Genomic DNA, 18,352 nt, shown 5'->3' with positions numbered 1-18,352 from the left:
CTTAAAAGATACAAGAACCAATACATGCAGAACATTGTATCTCAAAAGGAGTACAATGTGCCCCACTACGCACTACTTTGGCCCCTGTACCAAAATAGTTACCCATCCCTGGTGGTCTAGATAGAATCTGACTTTCTATGTATTTTCTTTGCTGTTTTTGTTGAAAACCTACACAATTGTGCAGAATGCAATTAAACAAGGTTAAATCTGTTAAACTGAGTTGAGAGTACTTCAGTTTTAATGGCTGTTGAAGGTATTACCTAAAGCTAAAATATTTCATAACAAATACAATGTGGAAATGAGTGAATGGGTGAATGATGTGTGTCCTAATTCTGCAGAAATCTACAGAGTTTTCTGCACAGATTCCAAATGGCTTTGAGTGATTTTGTGCAATATGATGCATGTTGAATGTCTCACATGAATGCTTTCAGTATGTTTTAGAATAAATAAATAATACGGCATGCAGTTGCCTTAAACAAAATGTATATTTTTGTTCTCCCCGTTTCTCCCCAATTTGGAATGCCCAATACCCAATGCGCTCAAAGTCCTCGTGGTGGCGTAGTGACTCGACTCGTAGTGACTCAATCTGGGTGACACAGGACGAACCTCAGTTGCCTCCGCGTCTGAGACCGTCAGTCCACGCATCTTATAACGTGGCTTGTTGAGCACGTTACCGCGGAGACATAGCGCATGTGGAGGCTTCACGCTATTCTCTGCGGCATCCACAAACAACTCACCACGTGCCCCACCGTGATAAAAACCACATTATAGTGACCACAAGGAGGTTACACCATGTGACTCTACCCTCCCTAACAACCGGGCCAATTTGGTTGCTTAGGAGACCTGGTTGGAGTCACACAGCACACCCTGGATTTGAACTCGCGACTCCAGGGTTGGTCAGTGTCTTTCTTCGCTTAGCTACCCAGGCAGCCCTAATTAAGAGATTTATACAGTATATGAAGAATATATATATATATATATATATATATATATATATATATATATAAATGTGTTGGTTTTTAGTCCTGTCTAAGCTGGTGTAAATGGACACTCACATTCATCCACTACATAAAGAGTGAAAACTGCACTGTGGTTGCGGCCCTTCTCCTTGGGGTTGATGGCGAAGCAGATGTAATCTCCCTGGTCCTCAAAGGTGACGTTATGCAGCAGGATGGAGATGTTGCTCTCCTTACTGGAGCCGACAAATTCCACTCGCTCATGATAGATTTTCACATGAGGTTCTATTCCTTCTGCTGGTATAACTGCCTCACAGAGCTGACAGAGAGAATGAGAGACAGAATCACTGGAGATAAAGTGACACAGAAAAGTAGTTGGACTCTTAAGTCACCCTTTAAAATGTATGAACGTCATTGCATTACACAGAAAATAGCCCTGATAACAAAAATAAAAATACAGCTTTTAAATAAATAAACTGGGAAACCAAAATGGAAAATGGCCCAAAAATTGTCACACTTTATATTAGGTGGCCTTAACTACTATGTACTAACATTAAATACAAAAAGACTATGTATTTACTGTGTAACTACATGTTGTTCTGCAAAATTCCCACATTTGCTGCTACTGAGGTTGAGGTACGGTTAGGTTAAAAAGTAATATAACATTATATTTTTTATAAATTGAAATATTTTATAGGAATGTAATGATACACATATTTCATAATACAATATGACGCAGAATCCTCAAGATACAACACGATTATAAAAAATAAAAATAATGAGCCCACAATTTTTTTTCGCTTAAAATTATTCAAGTATTCAACATAAATTGATTTTAAATCTTAAGTGACACAACAGTGTCTGACAGCAGAGCTCTTTAATAAAATAACTTAAACAACAGTACTGAACTCCTCAGTAGATTGTTATGAGAAAAACTTACAATTTGTTGTTTTCTTGAGAAAAAATATATTTTTCTACATTCTAATTTTTATTTTAATAGCACTTCACAATGCACATTGTTTCAAAGCAGCTTTGTAGAAAATCATGTCTTAAGTCTTAATGCCCCCCGTGTGCAAGCTAAAGGTGATCGTGGCAAAGAAAAAACTTTGTGATGAACCTGACCTCTGGCTTTACATTATATGTACATAATACAATATTATCTAGCGGTTTGAGCAAAAACTGATCAGCACACATAATTTTTTTGCCCTCTTCCCCCGGTTTCACTTTGCATGTAAACTTTAGCAGTCTTACCGGTGTTATGAATCATCTGGGGATCATGCTAACTGGGGATGTGAGCGTGCATGTGAATAATTTTACTTGCCTTTTCAGCAGATTCATTTAATGTGAATTGTCAAGGAGCAAAGAAAATTTTGGTAAATATTGGAATTTTTCATTGATGTATGTTCTAATGAATTTGACAGTTTAAGAGTGATTTTAACCATCTCACAGGGTAACAAGTTGCCCATGTTTATGTGGGACATTGGTTTGAATGGGAACTGGCGATTACACTTGTCAGAGCAGTAATCGCAAGAGGAATTCTTTATTTGCAACACACACTGCAAAAAAATATTTTCAAGACAAGCATTTTTTGTCTTGTTTTCCTGGAAAATTATCTAAACATTCATAAAACATGATTTATTTACTCGTCAAGATAACTCTGACAAAATTTGGTGAACTTTAGACTTACCCCAGTTTTGTCTTGTTTTAGGCACACATCGCAATAAATTTGATTCGATTTCTCTCAAAACAAGACTTAAAATCTTACACCAGTTGGCTTGTCAAGTAAATAAATCATGTTATTAGAATGTTGAGATATTTTTACTGGAAAACAAGACAAAAATACTTTTATTGAAAATCATTTAAAGCATCAAATGCTGATATGTGTCAATAAAATACTTTCAGTAGCTTTTATTTCTTTATAATGAATAATGGCTTGATTAATCATATTAGTTTGTGTAACTTTCTACCATTGAAAATTAACAAAGTGAATGAGTAGAGGGACACTGGACACAAGTGTGTGAGATACCTGTTTATATAATATTCCATATATTTCATATTTTGATGTCAAAAGATGACAATAATAAGTCTTATGTTGTCATTTTTTCTTTTTTCTTTATAAGCTGGATTTAGCTTGTTATGAGTGAGTTGCTGTGCAAGTGATCACACTCAGTGTTAGTGAGAAGCTGACTGGTAATTGCAACTTTCTGCTACACTTTCAGCCTCTGAAATCCACTGAATTGCGCAGTGAGGTTGCTGTAAATAAAATGACTTGCTTGATGAACTGTAGCACAGGGATATGACACCTTTGTTTGGCAAATTTGACAAGCTGTAATGCTACAATCTACAAGGCATTTGCCATTGGTCTTCGAGCTCTCAACTCTCCTATGTAGACAAGTCGTTTTGTTTTACTGTGAATGCTCAAAGCCACCTCTCCGGGGAGGAGACTGTTTTGCAGCTCTTTTACATATCTTGATTTTAATCACACTTACGTATTTATTTATGTATCATACGATACACATGATATCAAATTGTGAGTGTCGTATCGTACATACGATAATCAATGCAATACAATACATTACAATATATTTTTACACCCCTAATAGTGTATTTATACATTGGCAACTCCTATAATCTAAAATTGAGTGAATCATTATCATGCATTCTTCAATATTGTCGTCAATCAGAAGTGAGCACTGTGCACTCTTCTTGACCTTTCCATAAAACGTTGCTGTTAATGTTTGTCTGATAAAATAAATACAAAATACAAAGCATGACTGTGTTATTTATGCATAAATGCAATTATATTATGGTAAATATTTCCAAATAAATGCAATAATATCACAGATGACACTATGTATAAAAATTCCCAAAGAAAAAAATGCATTAGAAAAATGTATTGTGGTCCAGTTTGTGTAGCAATTCAGTAGTCTCTCCTATAAGGTCTTGGTGTTGGCGACCACCACAAATGCTATGTGGCTTAAAAACAGCATATTAGTGGTTACTTTAAAGATTGCGCTTTCATTTAAAAAAATGCACAATGTTTTTTTTTTTTTTTTTTTTCCTGCAACATGAGAAAGTGAAAGAATTTATTTTTGCCATATGGCCACACTGTGCCATACATGGCTAAAATAGTTTTTATTTGACATGGAGCTGAAAACTGCTAATTGTTTCATCTGCATTTGTAATTTTCTCCTTATCTGTATGAAGTTGTGGGTGAATACCTTTATTCACCTACTAAACACTACTTTGGGACCAGCTGGTAATAAGGCATTACAAAAAGTGTTTTTAGATGGATATATTTAGTTTATTTTCATAACATAAGTGTCATGTATTTACCTGTAATTCCCATTTTGTCCACTAGATGCCCCTAGTTCTCCTTTTTTGTTTCCCTTTGCGTCTTGTTTTCCCACCATTTTTTAATGTCATTGCATTCACCTGTGTCTTGTTTTGTTCCCTTGTTTGTCACTTGGTTTTTGAACGTGCTAGCCTTCAGTCCCTTGTGTTGCTCTCTTTGCCTGCCCTGTTACTACGTGGATTGTATTCTGAGTTTTTTGGATGTTTCCTTTTCAAGCTTTCTTCATTGGATTCAGAAGATTTGTATTCTAAGTTTTTTCCCTTGTGCCTAGCTGACTCTTATATAACATTTAACATGTTTTGTTATTAAACCTTTGGACTTCTCTTCTCGCGGTTAGTCAGTACCACTCCCTCACCGGAGACCCGGGTTCGAGACCGACTCGTGACAAGTCACCATGGACTCAGAGACAACCAGCACTTCTGAGTACTCCACCTGGCTTGAAGCCTGTGTCCAAAGACATGACAAATAGATATTGGATCAATAGGAACTGATGGCCAAACATTCAGAGCTGATGGTTGAGATTCTCCCTGCTCTGAAGCAGATCTTTGAGAGGTTGTCAGTGTCTGTTCCTCGTGTTCCTTCGGCCCCTGTTCCTCCACCATCAGTGCCAGTGCCGACCACTTCCGAGTGACCTGTCCTGAGCTCCAGGGAACCATTCAGCACAGTGCAGGTCAGGGAGGACTGTAACGGGTGCTGCCCTCACCTCCCTACCATTTAACTCTGGTCTTTTTCTACCCGCTACCCTCAAGTGGAACTCACACAGTTACACCCTACAGGCCTTTGTGGACTCAGGAGCAGTGAGAAAATGTTATGGATACTGCTTGGGCCAACAAACATGGAATCCAGTCTGGACTCCTACCTGCGCCTGTTGCAGTTACAGCCTTGGACGGAAGACCCCTGGGATTGGGGGACATAACTCGGGTCAGAGAGCCTCTTTCAGTTCTTCATCACCAAGTGAAGCTGACTTTCCATCTCATCCAGTCCCCAGAATGCTCATGGATACCACCAAGGTCAAGGCTGTATCAGAGTGGCCCACTCCCGCCTCAGTCAAGGAAGTCCAGCGGTTTCTTGGCTTTGCAAATTTTTATCGGAAGTTCATCAAGAATTTCAGCTCTGTGGCATCACCTCTCTCAGCACTCACCAAGGCAAGCAACACACGTTTCCAGTGGACCCCTGAAGCCGAGGCCGCCTTCGCCAACGATTAAGGATGACACAGAGACGTTTGTTAATGCCTGGATCACGTGTAACCAGTGTAAGGCATCTCATTGTGCTCCTCAGGGTCTTCTGCTAACGCTTCCTATCCCTCGACGCTCCTGGTCTCATCTCTCCATGGACTTCATCACAGCTTCCAGATTCTTTTTACTTCCTAAACTACCTTCCGCTAAGCAGACAGCTGAATTGGTCATTGAACATGTTTTTCGAGTCTTTGGTTTCCCCAGGACATTGTCTCTGATCAAGGACCCCAGTTCTCTTCCCGGTTCTGGAAAGCCTTCTGTCGGCTCTCCACTAGGAACCTGCCATTATGGGTGGAAACCCATAAGCTCTCCTAATGGTTCATCTGACCATTCTGCATTGTCAGAAAAGTCAATCCAGTTACTGACCAGTTGTACCTACCTAGGTCATTAAGAATGAACCCCACGTTTCATGTGTCTCACCTAAAACCTGTTTTGTCTTCTCCCTTTGCTCCCCCAGACAGACCTCCCACTCCACCCCGTATCATCGATGGGCAACCGGCCTACACCGTCAATCGGATACTGGACTCCCTCTGGGTACAACGATCCTTGCAGTATCTGGTGGATTGGGTGGGCTATGGTCCTGAGAGGAACTCCTGGGTTCCTGCCAGTGACATCCTCCACCCTGAGTTGATTTGAGAGTTCCGCGCTCACAGACCAGGTCGTCCTGTGGGGAATGTGAGGAGGGGAGGGGGGCCCTGTCATATTTACCTGAAATTCCCATTTTGCCCACTATATGTCCCTATTTCTCTTTTTGTTTCCCTTTGTGTCCTGTTTTCCAGCCATTTTGTAATGTCATTGCTTTCACCTGAGACTTGTTTTAAGTTACCTCAGTCCCCTTGTTTAACACTTGGTTTTTGTATGTGCTAGCCTTCAGTCCCTAGTGTTACCGTCTTTGCTTGCCCTGTTACTACGTGGATTGTATTCTACATTTTTACCTTTGTTGGATTTAAAGAGTTTTTTTGATGTTTCTTTTTCAAGTTTTCTTCATTGGATTCAGAAGATTTGTATTCTTAAGTTTTTTTCCTTGTGCCTAGCTGACTCTTTTGGAACATTCAAAATGTTTTTGTTATTAAACCTTTGGACTTATCTGATGTGCTGTGTTTGTCTTCCTTTCTAGGTCCACCCTACTGCTCAGTGGTTAGTCAGTACCACTCCCTCACTGGAGACCTGGGTTCGAGAATGGCCCGTGACAACAAGCTTATTATTGAATCATTGGCATACAATCCACAGCAATCTATTTTGCAATTAATCTTATCAATCTGTCCGAAGTAGGATGTGTCTATGTAAACATACAACCTATGGACATTTTTGGATCATCCCAATTAAGTTATTAAATTAAATTAAGTATTTTTAGGACGCTGTGTCAAGTTAAACGTAGTTTCATAGTCCGCTCAGCGCTATACTGTGTATATATATATATATATATATATGCCTGTAAATTAATCCACGTTGCTTTTGTCACACTTTATTTTTTTACATTATTTTTGGGGTGTAGTACACTAGATGTTTCTGTAGATGGCATTTCTGTGGTTTGTAAATATTTGTCAACTGCATTAGATACATTTTTTTATGCTTTATTTTACAGTTTAAAAAAAATGCTTTCATGGATCTTACATGATATTTTCCTGGTTAGAAATGCAACATGTTGGAATATTCTGCTTAGTGTTCAGATAAAATCAACAGATAGAGACGACTGGTTGTCTCACCTTAATCAATGTTCCATTGTCCTTGTACTGCCAGTTAAAGTAAAGGTTTTTAATGCCAATGCAGCTTGAGTAAATGCAGGGTAAGAGGACTGAACTTCCATTCATCACTTCAATGAAATTAACCTTCCCTGTATTCACCTCCAATGCCTGAGCATACCATACTCCTATGAGAGAAAGGGAGAGAGAGAGAGATGATCACCAATTAACAGAAAGCTGCAAATACATTGCATGTAAACAAGGACACACTGCAGTTACTACACCAAAAGAGGTATGAGGCACTAGTGTCACCAAATGTAATTGCAAAAATAATGATCACTTTTTAAAAGTAGATTCCAGAACACTTCCATTCCATTTGATGTACAAATAGATAGTCTTTTGTGCATTACTGGATGGGTTATACATCAAATTGCCTTATTCTTCTGTTAGTAAGAATGGCAGCTACTCCAGAGTAAAGTCCAAATGTTCATTGTGAAGAAAGAATGTTTATGTGAGGTGTGTGTATGTTTTCTGTAAAACTTAAATACATTTAAAAAATATAATATAAATGCAAAAATTCAGTAACCTGTGTAATACCACAGTAAACAAGAACATGAACATCAATCAGAAACTCTCTCTTTCCTAACATTTGTCCCACGTATGTGCAGTCCATGTATGATAGTCCACGTATATACACTCACCTAAAGGATTATTAGGAACATCTGTTCAATTTCTCATTAATGCAATTATCTAAACCAATCACATGGCAGTTGTTTCAATGCATTTAGGGGTGTGGTCCTGGTCAAGACAATCTCCTGAACACCAAACTGAATGTCAGAATGGGAAAGAAAGGTGATTTAAGCAATTTTGAGCGTGGCATGGTTGTTGGTGCCAGAAGGGCCGGTCTGAGTATTTCACAATCTGCTCAGTTACTGGGATTTTCACGCACAACCATTTCTAGGGTTTACAAAGAATGGTGTGAAAAGGGAAAAACATCCAGTATGCGGCAGTCCTGTGGGCGAAAATGCCTTGTTGATGCTAGAGGTCAGAGGAGAATGGGCCGACTGATTAAAGCTGATAGAAGAGCAACTTTGCCTGAAATAACCACTCGTTACAACCGAGGTATGCAGCAAAGCATTTGTGAAGCCACAACACGCACAACCTTGAGGCGGATGGGCTACAACAGCAGAAGACCCCACCGGGTACCACTCATCTCCACTACAATTAGGAAAAAGAGGCTACAATTTGCAAGAGCTCACCAAAATTGGACAGTTGAAGACTGGAAAAATGTTGCCTGGTCTGATGAGTCTCGATTTCTGTTGAGACATTCAGATGGTAGAGTCAGGATTTGGCGTAAACAGAATGAGAACAAGGATCCATCATGCCTTGTTACCACTGTGCAGGCTGCTGGTGGTGGTGTAATGGTGTGGGGGATGTTTTCTTGGCACACTTTAGGCCCCTTAGTGCCAATTGGGCATCGTTTAAATGCCACGGCCTACCTGAGCATTGTTTCTGACCATGTCCATCCCTTTATGGCCACCATGTACCCATCCTCTGATGGCTACTTCCAGCAGGATAATGTACCATGTCACAAAGCTCGAATCATTTCAAATTGGTTTCTTGAACATGACAATGAGTTCACTGTACTAAAATGGCCCCCACAGTCACCAGATCTCAACCCAATAGAGCATCTTTGGGATGTGGTGGAACGGGAGCTTCGTGCCCTGGATGTGCATCCCACAAATCTCCATCAACTGCAAGATGCTATCCTATCAATATGGGCCAACATTTCTAAAGAATGCTTTCAGCACCTTGTTGAATCAATGCCACGTAGAATTAAGGCAGTTCTGAAGGCAAAAGGGGGTCAAACACAGTATTAGTATGGTGTTCCTAATAATCCTTTAGGTGAGTGTATGTGATTTGACACAAGTTTTATGCCAGATGCTCTTCCTCACCCAACCCCCAGTGCCCTTTCACTCACTAACACACACATATGGGGCAATTTATAGTCTCCAATTCACTTAACCTGCATGTTTTTTGGACTTTTTTTGGACACACAGAAAGGCCCTAGTTGAGCCAGGACTCAAACCCAGGACCTTCCTGCTGTAAGGCGACAGTGCTAACCACTGAGCCACCGTGCCGCCCAAACATCAATACGAGCGAGTCTGTTGCTGCTGCAGGTGCTGGTTACACAAGCACTGAAGCACACAATTTCTGCATACAGACATCTGTAGAGCAGCGGGCTGAGCGACACCCAATACCTTTGTTAGATTTTAGAATCTCCGGGTTTAGCCAGTTGCATCCCGTGTGTTGGCAGGAACGAGCAAGTAAGCATGCGGGCAGCTGGTGTACCGCTTGCACACAGTGCCTTTCCCCTCCCCGAGATGAAAATGTCCCCTCCCTGAGATTTTCCCCCATGTGAGTTCCCAGGACCAGTGAACCCTGAATGTCTTTCCTCCTCAGCCCTGTGGCAGGTGAATTTGGTGGAGAAATTGGATTCAAGGCCCAGTACTTGCGTTAGTATGCCCTGTACTGGGATAGGTGCTCCACATGTGTTGGTTGCCTGTGGGTAACCCCATGTGACGTATTTTCCACGGTATGGTTTCCCTGACAGAAAACCCGTGTCTTCCCTTGGTCAGAGCCTGCTCTGCCACCAGTCGCCAAGTTTGAAGTGTTACTCTACTCCGAGTAGGACCTACCGCAGGGGCTTCTTTCCACATGTGGTACTTCTGGTTGGCAAGTCCATGTGACGTATTCTCCACATGTTAACCTCCCCTTCGGGCAGGATGTGGTCTCCGTGGTGTCTTTTCCCCATGGGAAAAAGAATACCTTTCCTGATGCAAATACATCTGGCCCCAGCTGAATTATTTTTCATTTTTGTGGGAGAAAAAGAAGAGAAAAGGCTGAAGCAGCTGGCACGGCCTGTTCCCATTGTAAGTACGTCACCGTGTGACGTTCGTGGGGTGTTGGGAAGGATACGTGGGGGCAGAGTGCACTTGCTACTGCCTGCACATGCACCACCGATCCACGTAATGATTATCATGGATCTTCAGCTGGTCGTGGCATTTTGTATAGGAACATTGACACAACATTGAGTGAGTGACAGATAGGGAACATCTTGTTTACTGTTGTAACTTCCGTTCCCTGATGTGGGAACGAGATATTGCGTCCCATTTACCACAACACTGAACTACCCACTGAATTTGCTGGGACTGAATTTGTCTCGACTCCTCAGCACAAACCTGAATGAGTGGTTGTAAGCCAGCTCCTTTTATACCCGTATGTCCAGGGAAGTGGCATTGAAATTCTACTCGCCAATTCTCATTGGCCTTTTCACAAATATCAGAGGTGATTGGGGCTTTCAAGCATGACACCTCTGGTCACTACATCGACACTACGTCTCATTCCCTCCATCAGGGAATGGAGGTAACAACAGTAACCAAGACATTTTGTTGTTACTCTAAACTGCACAGTTCATGTAATAATTTGGAAGTTGCAACTCAGCAAATAAAATGAGTTTAATGGAAAGGATTTTTTGAGTGTGCTAGTGTAGACCCAGCTTTACCAAAAACTAGCTTTTGATTATCATGGAACGAGTGTTAACATTACTTGTTGCTAGAAATTTGTTGCATTGTGTCTAATTAGAACACTGTGTTAGGGAACTGTCTCATCTGCAATATGCCGCTAAAGACCTATGAGAGTGAAAGGGAGGGAGGGGCAGTTCTTGGTGAACCACATACTCCAGCACTTGTTTGCCCACTTATAAACTGTGATTTTTCTTTTCTTTTTTTACAACATAACCAAAAAATGGATATAATCTTCAAAAAGGGGCTCAAGTGGTTTACTGTAAGTCAGTGAATGTGACTGGTTTATTCTGCTGAGGTTTTCATATATATCAAGAGAGCAGCTGTTACAGAGATGACTTAGGACAGAGAGTATTAGTGTCTTCAACTATGTGCTAATATGCTAACACATAGCTTAATAATGTTCAAACTTTGTGCATGCCAAACATAGTGGAAAAGGATGAAAAGCTGTGACTGTAGAGACAAAAAAGAGGTATGAGAGGGAGAGTTGTTTTTTGACCCCTGCTCTGGTATTCTTAGCATCTATCTGAGGGACATTGCAGGGAAGACTATGAACATTGACTATTTTTAAATGCCCACATCCAGTCTCAGTATTTAATTTCACAGTTTGTGTGTGTGTGTGTGTGTGTGTGTGTGTGTGTGTGTGTGTGTGTGTGTGTGTGTGTGTGTGTGTGTAGAGAGAGAGAGAGCTTGTAGTGAGATAGCATGTAATGGCAAACAAATTTAAGACATAAGACATTAGATTGTTCAACATCAGACTATTAGCCAACCTAATTTGATGTTAGAATCTAACAGAATGCACAGTTAAATCATAAAATACTGCACTAGAATATTTATACATTTTCTGGCCATTTACCTTCACATTTACTCCCACACAATCCATATTGTTTTCTCCAGAAACCTATGCCCAGATCTTAATGCTGACATAAAATCAAAATGTTTCACAATACTATTAATTCCTGATGAATAAAATAAACCCCCACCAATATATTTTTTATTTTTATTTTTGAATAACCCTGTTTCACACAGAAATATGACACTTTATCATTGTTATGTTACTCATAATTTAAAGAAATTAAACTACAGTCAAGTTACTCTTTTAAAAAAGTAGCTAGCTACTACTCTAAAAGCTACAAACAAAAAGTAGCTAATTACAAAAGTTGCACTATGGCACTTTGGGCTCTCTCTAGCGACATCTGTGTTTGACACTTAAAATTGCAAGCAACTTGTGGAAGAACACTTTATGTGTTTCGCCACATATCTTCTGCGTGGATGAATCTCATGATTTGAGGTTCACCAAAACTGGACAGTTAAAGACTGGAAAAACATAGCCCGGTCTGATGAATCTTGATTTATTCTGAGGTACACATATGGTAGGCCCACTGCAGCATAAGCTTTCTTTTCTTGACTGACAGAAGTGGAAACCAATGTGGTCTTCTGCTGTTGTAGCCCATCCACCACAAGGTTTGAAATGTTGTGCATTCTGAAATGCTGTTCTGCTCACTACAATTGTACAGAGTTGTTATCTGAGTTACCGTAGACTTTTTCACCAGTCTGGTCATTCTCTATTGACCTCTCTCATCAACAAGGCATTTCCGTCCAGAGAACTGCCTCTCACTGGATGTTTTTAGTTTTTGGGCCGATTCTGAGTAAACTCTAGAAACTGTTGCACATGAAAATCCCTGGAGATCAGCAGTTACAGAAATACTCAAACCAGCCTATCTGGCACCAATAATCATGCCTCAGTCAAAATCACTGAGATCACATTTTTGCCCACTCTGATGGTTGATGTGAACATTAACTTAAGCTCCTGATTGGCTGATTAGATTGCACACGATTGGCAGATCAGATGAACGCCTGAATAAATAGGTGTTAGGGGTGTGCAGCGAAGGTTACCAGGTACCCAGGGTGTGTTTGATAGGTAGGAAACTGGGTTTCAGGTAGGTACCCTCAGCTGTGATCAGCAGTAATGCTGAAGCTGTTAGGTTAACTCTATTTCTCAGCTATAATGTAGTAGTAATCTGAGTGATCATGGAGTGAGACCCAATTCTGGATGGCTTTGAAAAAATTGTGCACTCTCTGATACAGTTTGTCAACTTCAGCTCAACTGGCTCATAGCACACACAAGACACTCTTTTGTCATCACCTGCTGGCTCAAATCTTTAGTGTCACAGGGATGAATGAAAATGAAGATGAAAATTCACACATCAACCTGCTCTTACACTTCTGAACTGCTTTTACATGTTAGTTTGGAATGCAATGAACACAGGCAGAGTGATACAAACAGTAAAGTGTCCCGGTGCTGAAGGTGTGAGCTATCAGCACTTTTGGAATGCCTCTCATCCAATCAGATTTGAGGACCGGAACTAACTATTATGTATTATGTGTTATATATATGTTTATATTTCTAATTTCCCTCTTCTCCATTCCCCATATTGGATATAATGCATTTTTCTAATCCATGCAGGATACATTTAATATAACTTAATTGATTGCTCAAAATGAGGTATCTCAGAAGACAATCATTTGTTATAATTTGAGACAGGCCCAAAAAGCTATTTAGATAGACAGCAGTTTTGAGACACAGCCAAACTGTTTATGGCAAGCTGGCTTGGATCAAATAGCCATGTAGTGCAGTGTAAATGATGCTGGTTGTTAAAATCCACTGCTCAAGATACAATAGCCTCTTTACCAAGGTCATGTTCCTGCCTCCTCTTTGCTCCTTTTAGGCTATTGATCCCTGTAGCTTCTCTCTCAGAGATGGACGACCAGCCATTATGGTGCACTTATTCATCAATGAGGCCACTCTAAACTTCAGAGAAAGCTAATTTCAGAGACTGTCATCACATTGACATACACACAGACTTTGCGTGCACACGTGCGTAACTGATGCACACCAAAAAAAAAATGCTGTCAAATGGACAGCTGACGGAGTCGTTCTCCTTTTCTCGTTCTCCGATTATTTTTTCTCTTGGTCTCTGTAACACTCTAGCACTCTGTCTCTCCTTTAGTCACAACTTATCTCCATTAAAGTGTTAGCATCTTGCTAAGCTAATCACCAAACATCTACCAATATGGGTTTTTGTGAGGGTCAATGCTGATATTCAGAGAGAGCAAATTATAATGCCCCTGTGCTGACTATTTTGTAACAGATTTGACATTATGATTTCCTTGCCAATACCTCAATAAAGTACTCCCATACCTTTATTGTCATTTGAAATTTATGAATGATGTACAAGAAAGGAAGTGAGAAAAGGGGATAGAATTAAAATCAACTCAGGTTGTCTTTTACAATGTAATTGCATAATGGCATTGTACTGTATATATTATATAGTCATGTACCTCACACAACATATTGTATATTTTATCAATGTACTGTGCTCACGCTTTGTCTTCTGAAGCAACTGATCAACTGAGCAAAAACTCAGTCAGCATTTTCACATAAGGTTGGCATTATAATGAAATTGTGATTTCCTACTGATGATTAACTTATCTAATTAGCAACAAAAACCTCTTTGGAGCGCTTATTTTTATAACCTGCCAGCAAAAAATTGGACGCCCCTCAACTGCCCACATTTTCTCCAATAGCAGATAGTTAAAAAAAATGCAACTCTCAGCGCAGATTAATCAGTAAAACCAATATATCGGTCGACTTATTGTAGCCAATCAACTTGCTCATTCTCTCTTTGCCTAACATTTAAATTAGCTCAGTTTGCAAGTAAGCCGGTTTCACTGCAGCGCGCTGCAAGAGTTTTCTTTGAAACACTCCTCCTTTGCTTCACTTGTCTATATCAGCTACATGATGACTGTAATTATGTCTGATTGTGCAGTAGCAAGTCATACATGCCGATGTAGCATGTCTTGAGATTGACTAATTGTGCAGCAGGATATACACCAGCTTAACTCAGCATGTATCTCTGTACTTGCTCTACAGGAGCTGCAGCATAGCAGATCTAATCTGCCAAGACCAATATCCTATCAATTTGTTATACCCATTGCCATGCTAAATCTTTCCGAGAGTAGTCATGAATTAACAATTTTTATTGAAATGTTCAGTATTGAATGAATTTGTAACAGGTGAAAGTTGGGCAATGAGGAGGCAGGAACCGGCTGAACAATCAACCTAAACCTTTGATGCATAAATGATCTTAAACAATGAACTTAAACATAAACAGACACACATGCAACGCGGCCATGTGCGTCTCTCAGTGTCGAAATGGCATCTCCGCATGGCCCTTATCTTGCTCTCCCAATAATCAGCTGATTCAATGCCGGCCGTGATCCATCACAGCCCAGCCCTCCTCCTCGTAACACTCCTCTCCCGCCTGATTCAGGCCAGGACACCCATCTTTTTGGACGTTTGAGTTACACATATTTACAAAAGATGTGTGTGATTTTACTATGTATTGTTGTGCACAGGATTAGGATCTCTGTTGTTTTTAAAAGCATGAGTGTATAATGTCTGGATGTGAACATTACGGAAGGTCATGTGGTCTGGTTTGTGTATCATTAAACCCATTTAAATAAATAAGACCTAATAAATTAAGAAATCGGGAAGTAAATGGGAAAGAGTTTGTTTATTAGAAGCTGCAACTTTTGTGCTTCTTTTTTTTTTTGCATTGTATTGTATTGCAGTAATGAGAATGGGGCAGTGGTGGTTCAGTGGTTGAGGCTCAGGGTTACTGACCAGAAGGTCAGGGGTTCAAGCCCCAGCACCACCAAGATGCCACTGTTGGGCCCTTGAGCAAGGCACTTAACTCCAGGTTGCTCCGGGGGGATTGTCCCTGTAATAACTAATGACTCTAAGTCGCTTTGGATAAAAGTGTCTGCCAAATGTAAAAAAAAAAAAAAAAGAATTGTAAGGTAAATTGTGCATGGCTGTCATGAACATTTTCTTTAATGGCCATACAACTTAATTATTCAAAATATAATTTATTTGTTTCTTTTGATTTTGGAGTAAAATTGGATCAGGATATTTTCTTAAAAAGACTCATGAAAATCATCCAATCATTATGCTATCAACCTTGTGGAACAGCCTTTGTGTTGGGAGTGTGCCATGATGCTGTCAGGAAAGATCACCAGGAGAGTAGGATGCAAGTGCAGTATGGCAGTTTTAATGAAGATAAGGCAACGGTACAATAGAGTCATCAAGCAAAATCCAAAAGAGAGTACGGAGTGGCATGTTGAAGGTCAGTCTCTAGTGGACCAGGAACAACCGGTTTAAACAGGGAAACATGGAAGGATGGTGCAAGGCGGAATGTTGAGGTAGGTCAAGTCTGTAGGTTACTTCGTTGATTTGCTTCAGAATTTATATGGACCAATGTATCTGGGACAGAGCTTCTTGCAGGTACAGGGTTTTCGGAGGTCACGGGTGGCCAACCATACTCTGTCTCCTGGCTGATACTGGGGGGTGTGGCTATGGTGCTGTTCAGCAAAAGATTTATTTGCTTTGTCAACTTTTTCTAGGTGTTGATGAGTAGTCTCCCATACCTGTTCGCTGCATTGGAACCAATGATTCACTGCAGGAGAATCAGATGGGTCATCGTTCCAGGGCAGTAGGGGAGGTTGGTATCCTAGGATGCATTGGAATGTGGTGAGTTGTGTGGCTGAGTGGCGAAGGGAATTTTGGGCATACTCTGCCCATGGGAAGAATTGTATACAATCTCCTGGACTCGTGGCACAAAAGGAACAGAATAATTGTCCTATCTATTGGTTTGCACGCTCTACCTGACCATTAGCTCGAGGATGATATCCAGACGTGAGACTTACGGTGACCCTCATTTTCTCCATGAAACTTGTCCAGGCATGAGAAGTGAACTGTGGACCTCAATCGCTGACTATGTCCTCAGGTATTCAAAAGTAAGAGAACATGTGCTCGAAGGAGCTCCGCTGTTTTGAAGGCAGATGGGAGGTTAGGGAGTGGAATAAGGCGAAGGGTCTTTGAAAAATGGTCAATAACAACTGGGATAGTAGTTTTCCCCTGCGATTCAGGTAGGTCTGTGAGGAAGTCAATGGATATATGAGATCAAGGACATTGAGGTGCAGGCAATATTACCTACAGGCAGGATTCTGGGCACATTGGTTTGGGCACAAGTGGAGCAGGAAGAGACCACTCTATGGATGTCAGCTACTATATTGGACCATCAATACTTTCCTTGCAGTAGATAATAGGCTCGCTGCACACCTGGGTGGCCAGTGGCAATGGAGGTATGTGTCCAAGTGATGACCTTGATCATCAGTCTGGGTGGAACAAAGGACTTATTGGACGGATATGAGGTAGGTATTTGATTACGGGATACTAAGAGGCATGCATGCAAGACAAGGCTTTGGCCTTACCATTATTGGAGCCTGGTCAGTAGGACAGTGTAAACTGGAACCGTGCAAATAAAAGAGACCATCTAGTTTGACGTGGGCTCATATGTTTGGCTGTTTGGAGGAATTCCGGCTGACAGTTTTTGTGGTCAGTGTACACAGTGAAACGTTGCTCCGCTCCTTCTAGCCATTGTCGCCACTCCTTTAGAGCTAGGATCACAGCTAGTATCTCGATTACTGATGCCATAGTTCTGTGAATGTCACAGTCTCCTTTAATGAACAGTTGGTGCTTTAAGAGGCATTGAAGGGCTTGGAGACATGGTGAACGCGAGACTCAATGGATGGTGAATATATCAAAATGTCATCAATGTAGGCTATTTCCCTTAGGACATCATTGATGAGACACTGGAAGACAGAGGGGGTGTTAGCGATTACACAGGGCATCATGCAGTACTCATAGTGACCTGAGGTGGTGCTAAAAGCAGTCTTCCACTCGTTGAATCCTTGTCAAATGCATACCAGGACATAAGCACTGCGGAGATCTAATCCACTGCGGCAACTCCTCTAATGCAGAAGGTACTAAGGGCAGGGGATAGCGGTATTTCACTGTGCATTGGTTGAGCCCTCTGTTGTCCATACATGTCTGAGTCCCCCTCCATTCTCCATAAAGAAGAAGCCAGCGGAAGCAAGAGATGTGGATAGCCAAATATATCCTTGTTGGAGTTTCTTGGTTCGTGGTTCCAATAGTCAACTTGGGTATTTGAAGGCAATGGACATGATGATATGAGGACCAATGGGTGAGTTGCTGATCTGACCAAGAGAGCTGTGGAATATGCAGTTCCATGGTTTCATTAGGAGGTTGCAGCATTTTATTGACAGTAGGCAAAGGACAATGTAACAACAGAAGATAAAGATGAATGGATATATCATTGAGTGAGTCAAGGGTAAGTTGTTCATCTCTGCCTGCCAGCTCTGTTAAGATCTCTGGGTTTAAACCTCAACAAAATATGAACTTAAGTGCAGTGTCATTAAAACCACTTCTAATGGCAATTGTTCATTTACATTTATTCATTTGGCAGACACTTTTATCCAAAGTGACTTACAAAAGAGGAAAACATAAGCAAATCATCTTAAGGAGACAGTGGTACGAAAAGTGCCATACTACAAAGTTTCACCATCATCAGAATAGTATACAAAACAGATTTAAGTGCAACAAGAAATGTAAATT

General features: G+C 40.7%; 1 protein-coding gene across 1 annotated transcript in view; it reads right to left on the bottom strand.

Moving 5' to 3' along the window:
* scn4ba (sodium channel, voltage-gated, type IV, beta a) overlaps window positions 1-18,352 on the bottom strand; it is a 52,147-nt gene that overhangs the window by 10,187 nt on the left and 23,608 nt on the right. The window contains exons 2-3 of the mRNA XM_052107009.1: window positions 7,253-7,416; window positions 1,056-1,275 (exon numbers count right to left, since the gene is read on the bottom strand). Coding sequence (XP_051962969.1) covers window positions 1,056-1,275; window positions 7,253-7,416 — 384 coding nt within the window. The remainder of the gene's footprint in view (window positions 1-1,055; window positions 1,276-7,252; window positions 7,417-18,352) is intronic.

Source organism: Xyrauchen texanus, chromosome 36, assembly GCF_025860055.1.
Source record: "Xyrauchen texanus isolate HMW12.3.18 chromosome 36, RBS_HiC_50CHRs, whole genome shotgun sequence".
NCBI lineage: Eukaryota > Metazoa > Chordata > Actinopteri > Cypriniformes > Catostomidae > Xyrauchen > Xyrauchen texanus.
Note: the sequence above shows the minus strand (reverse complement) of the source record. Positions and strands in the feature narration are given on the sequence as shown.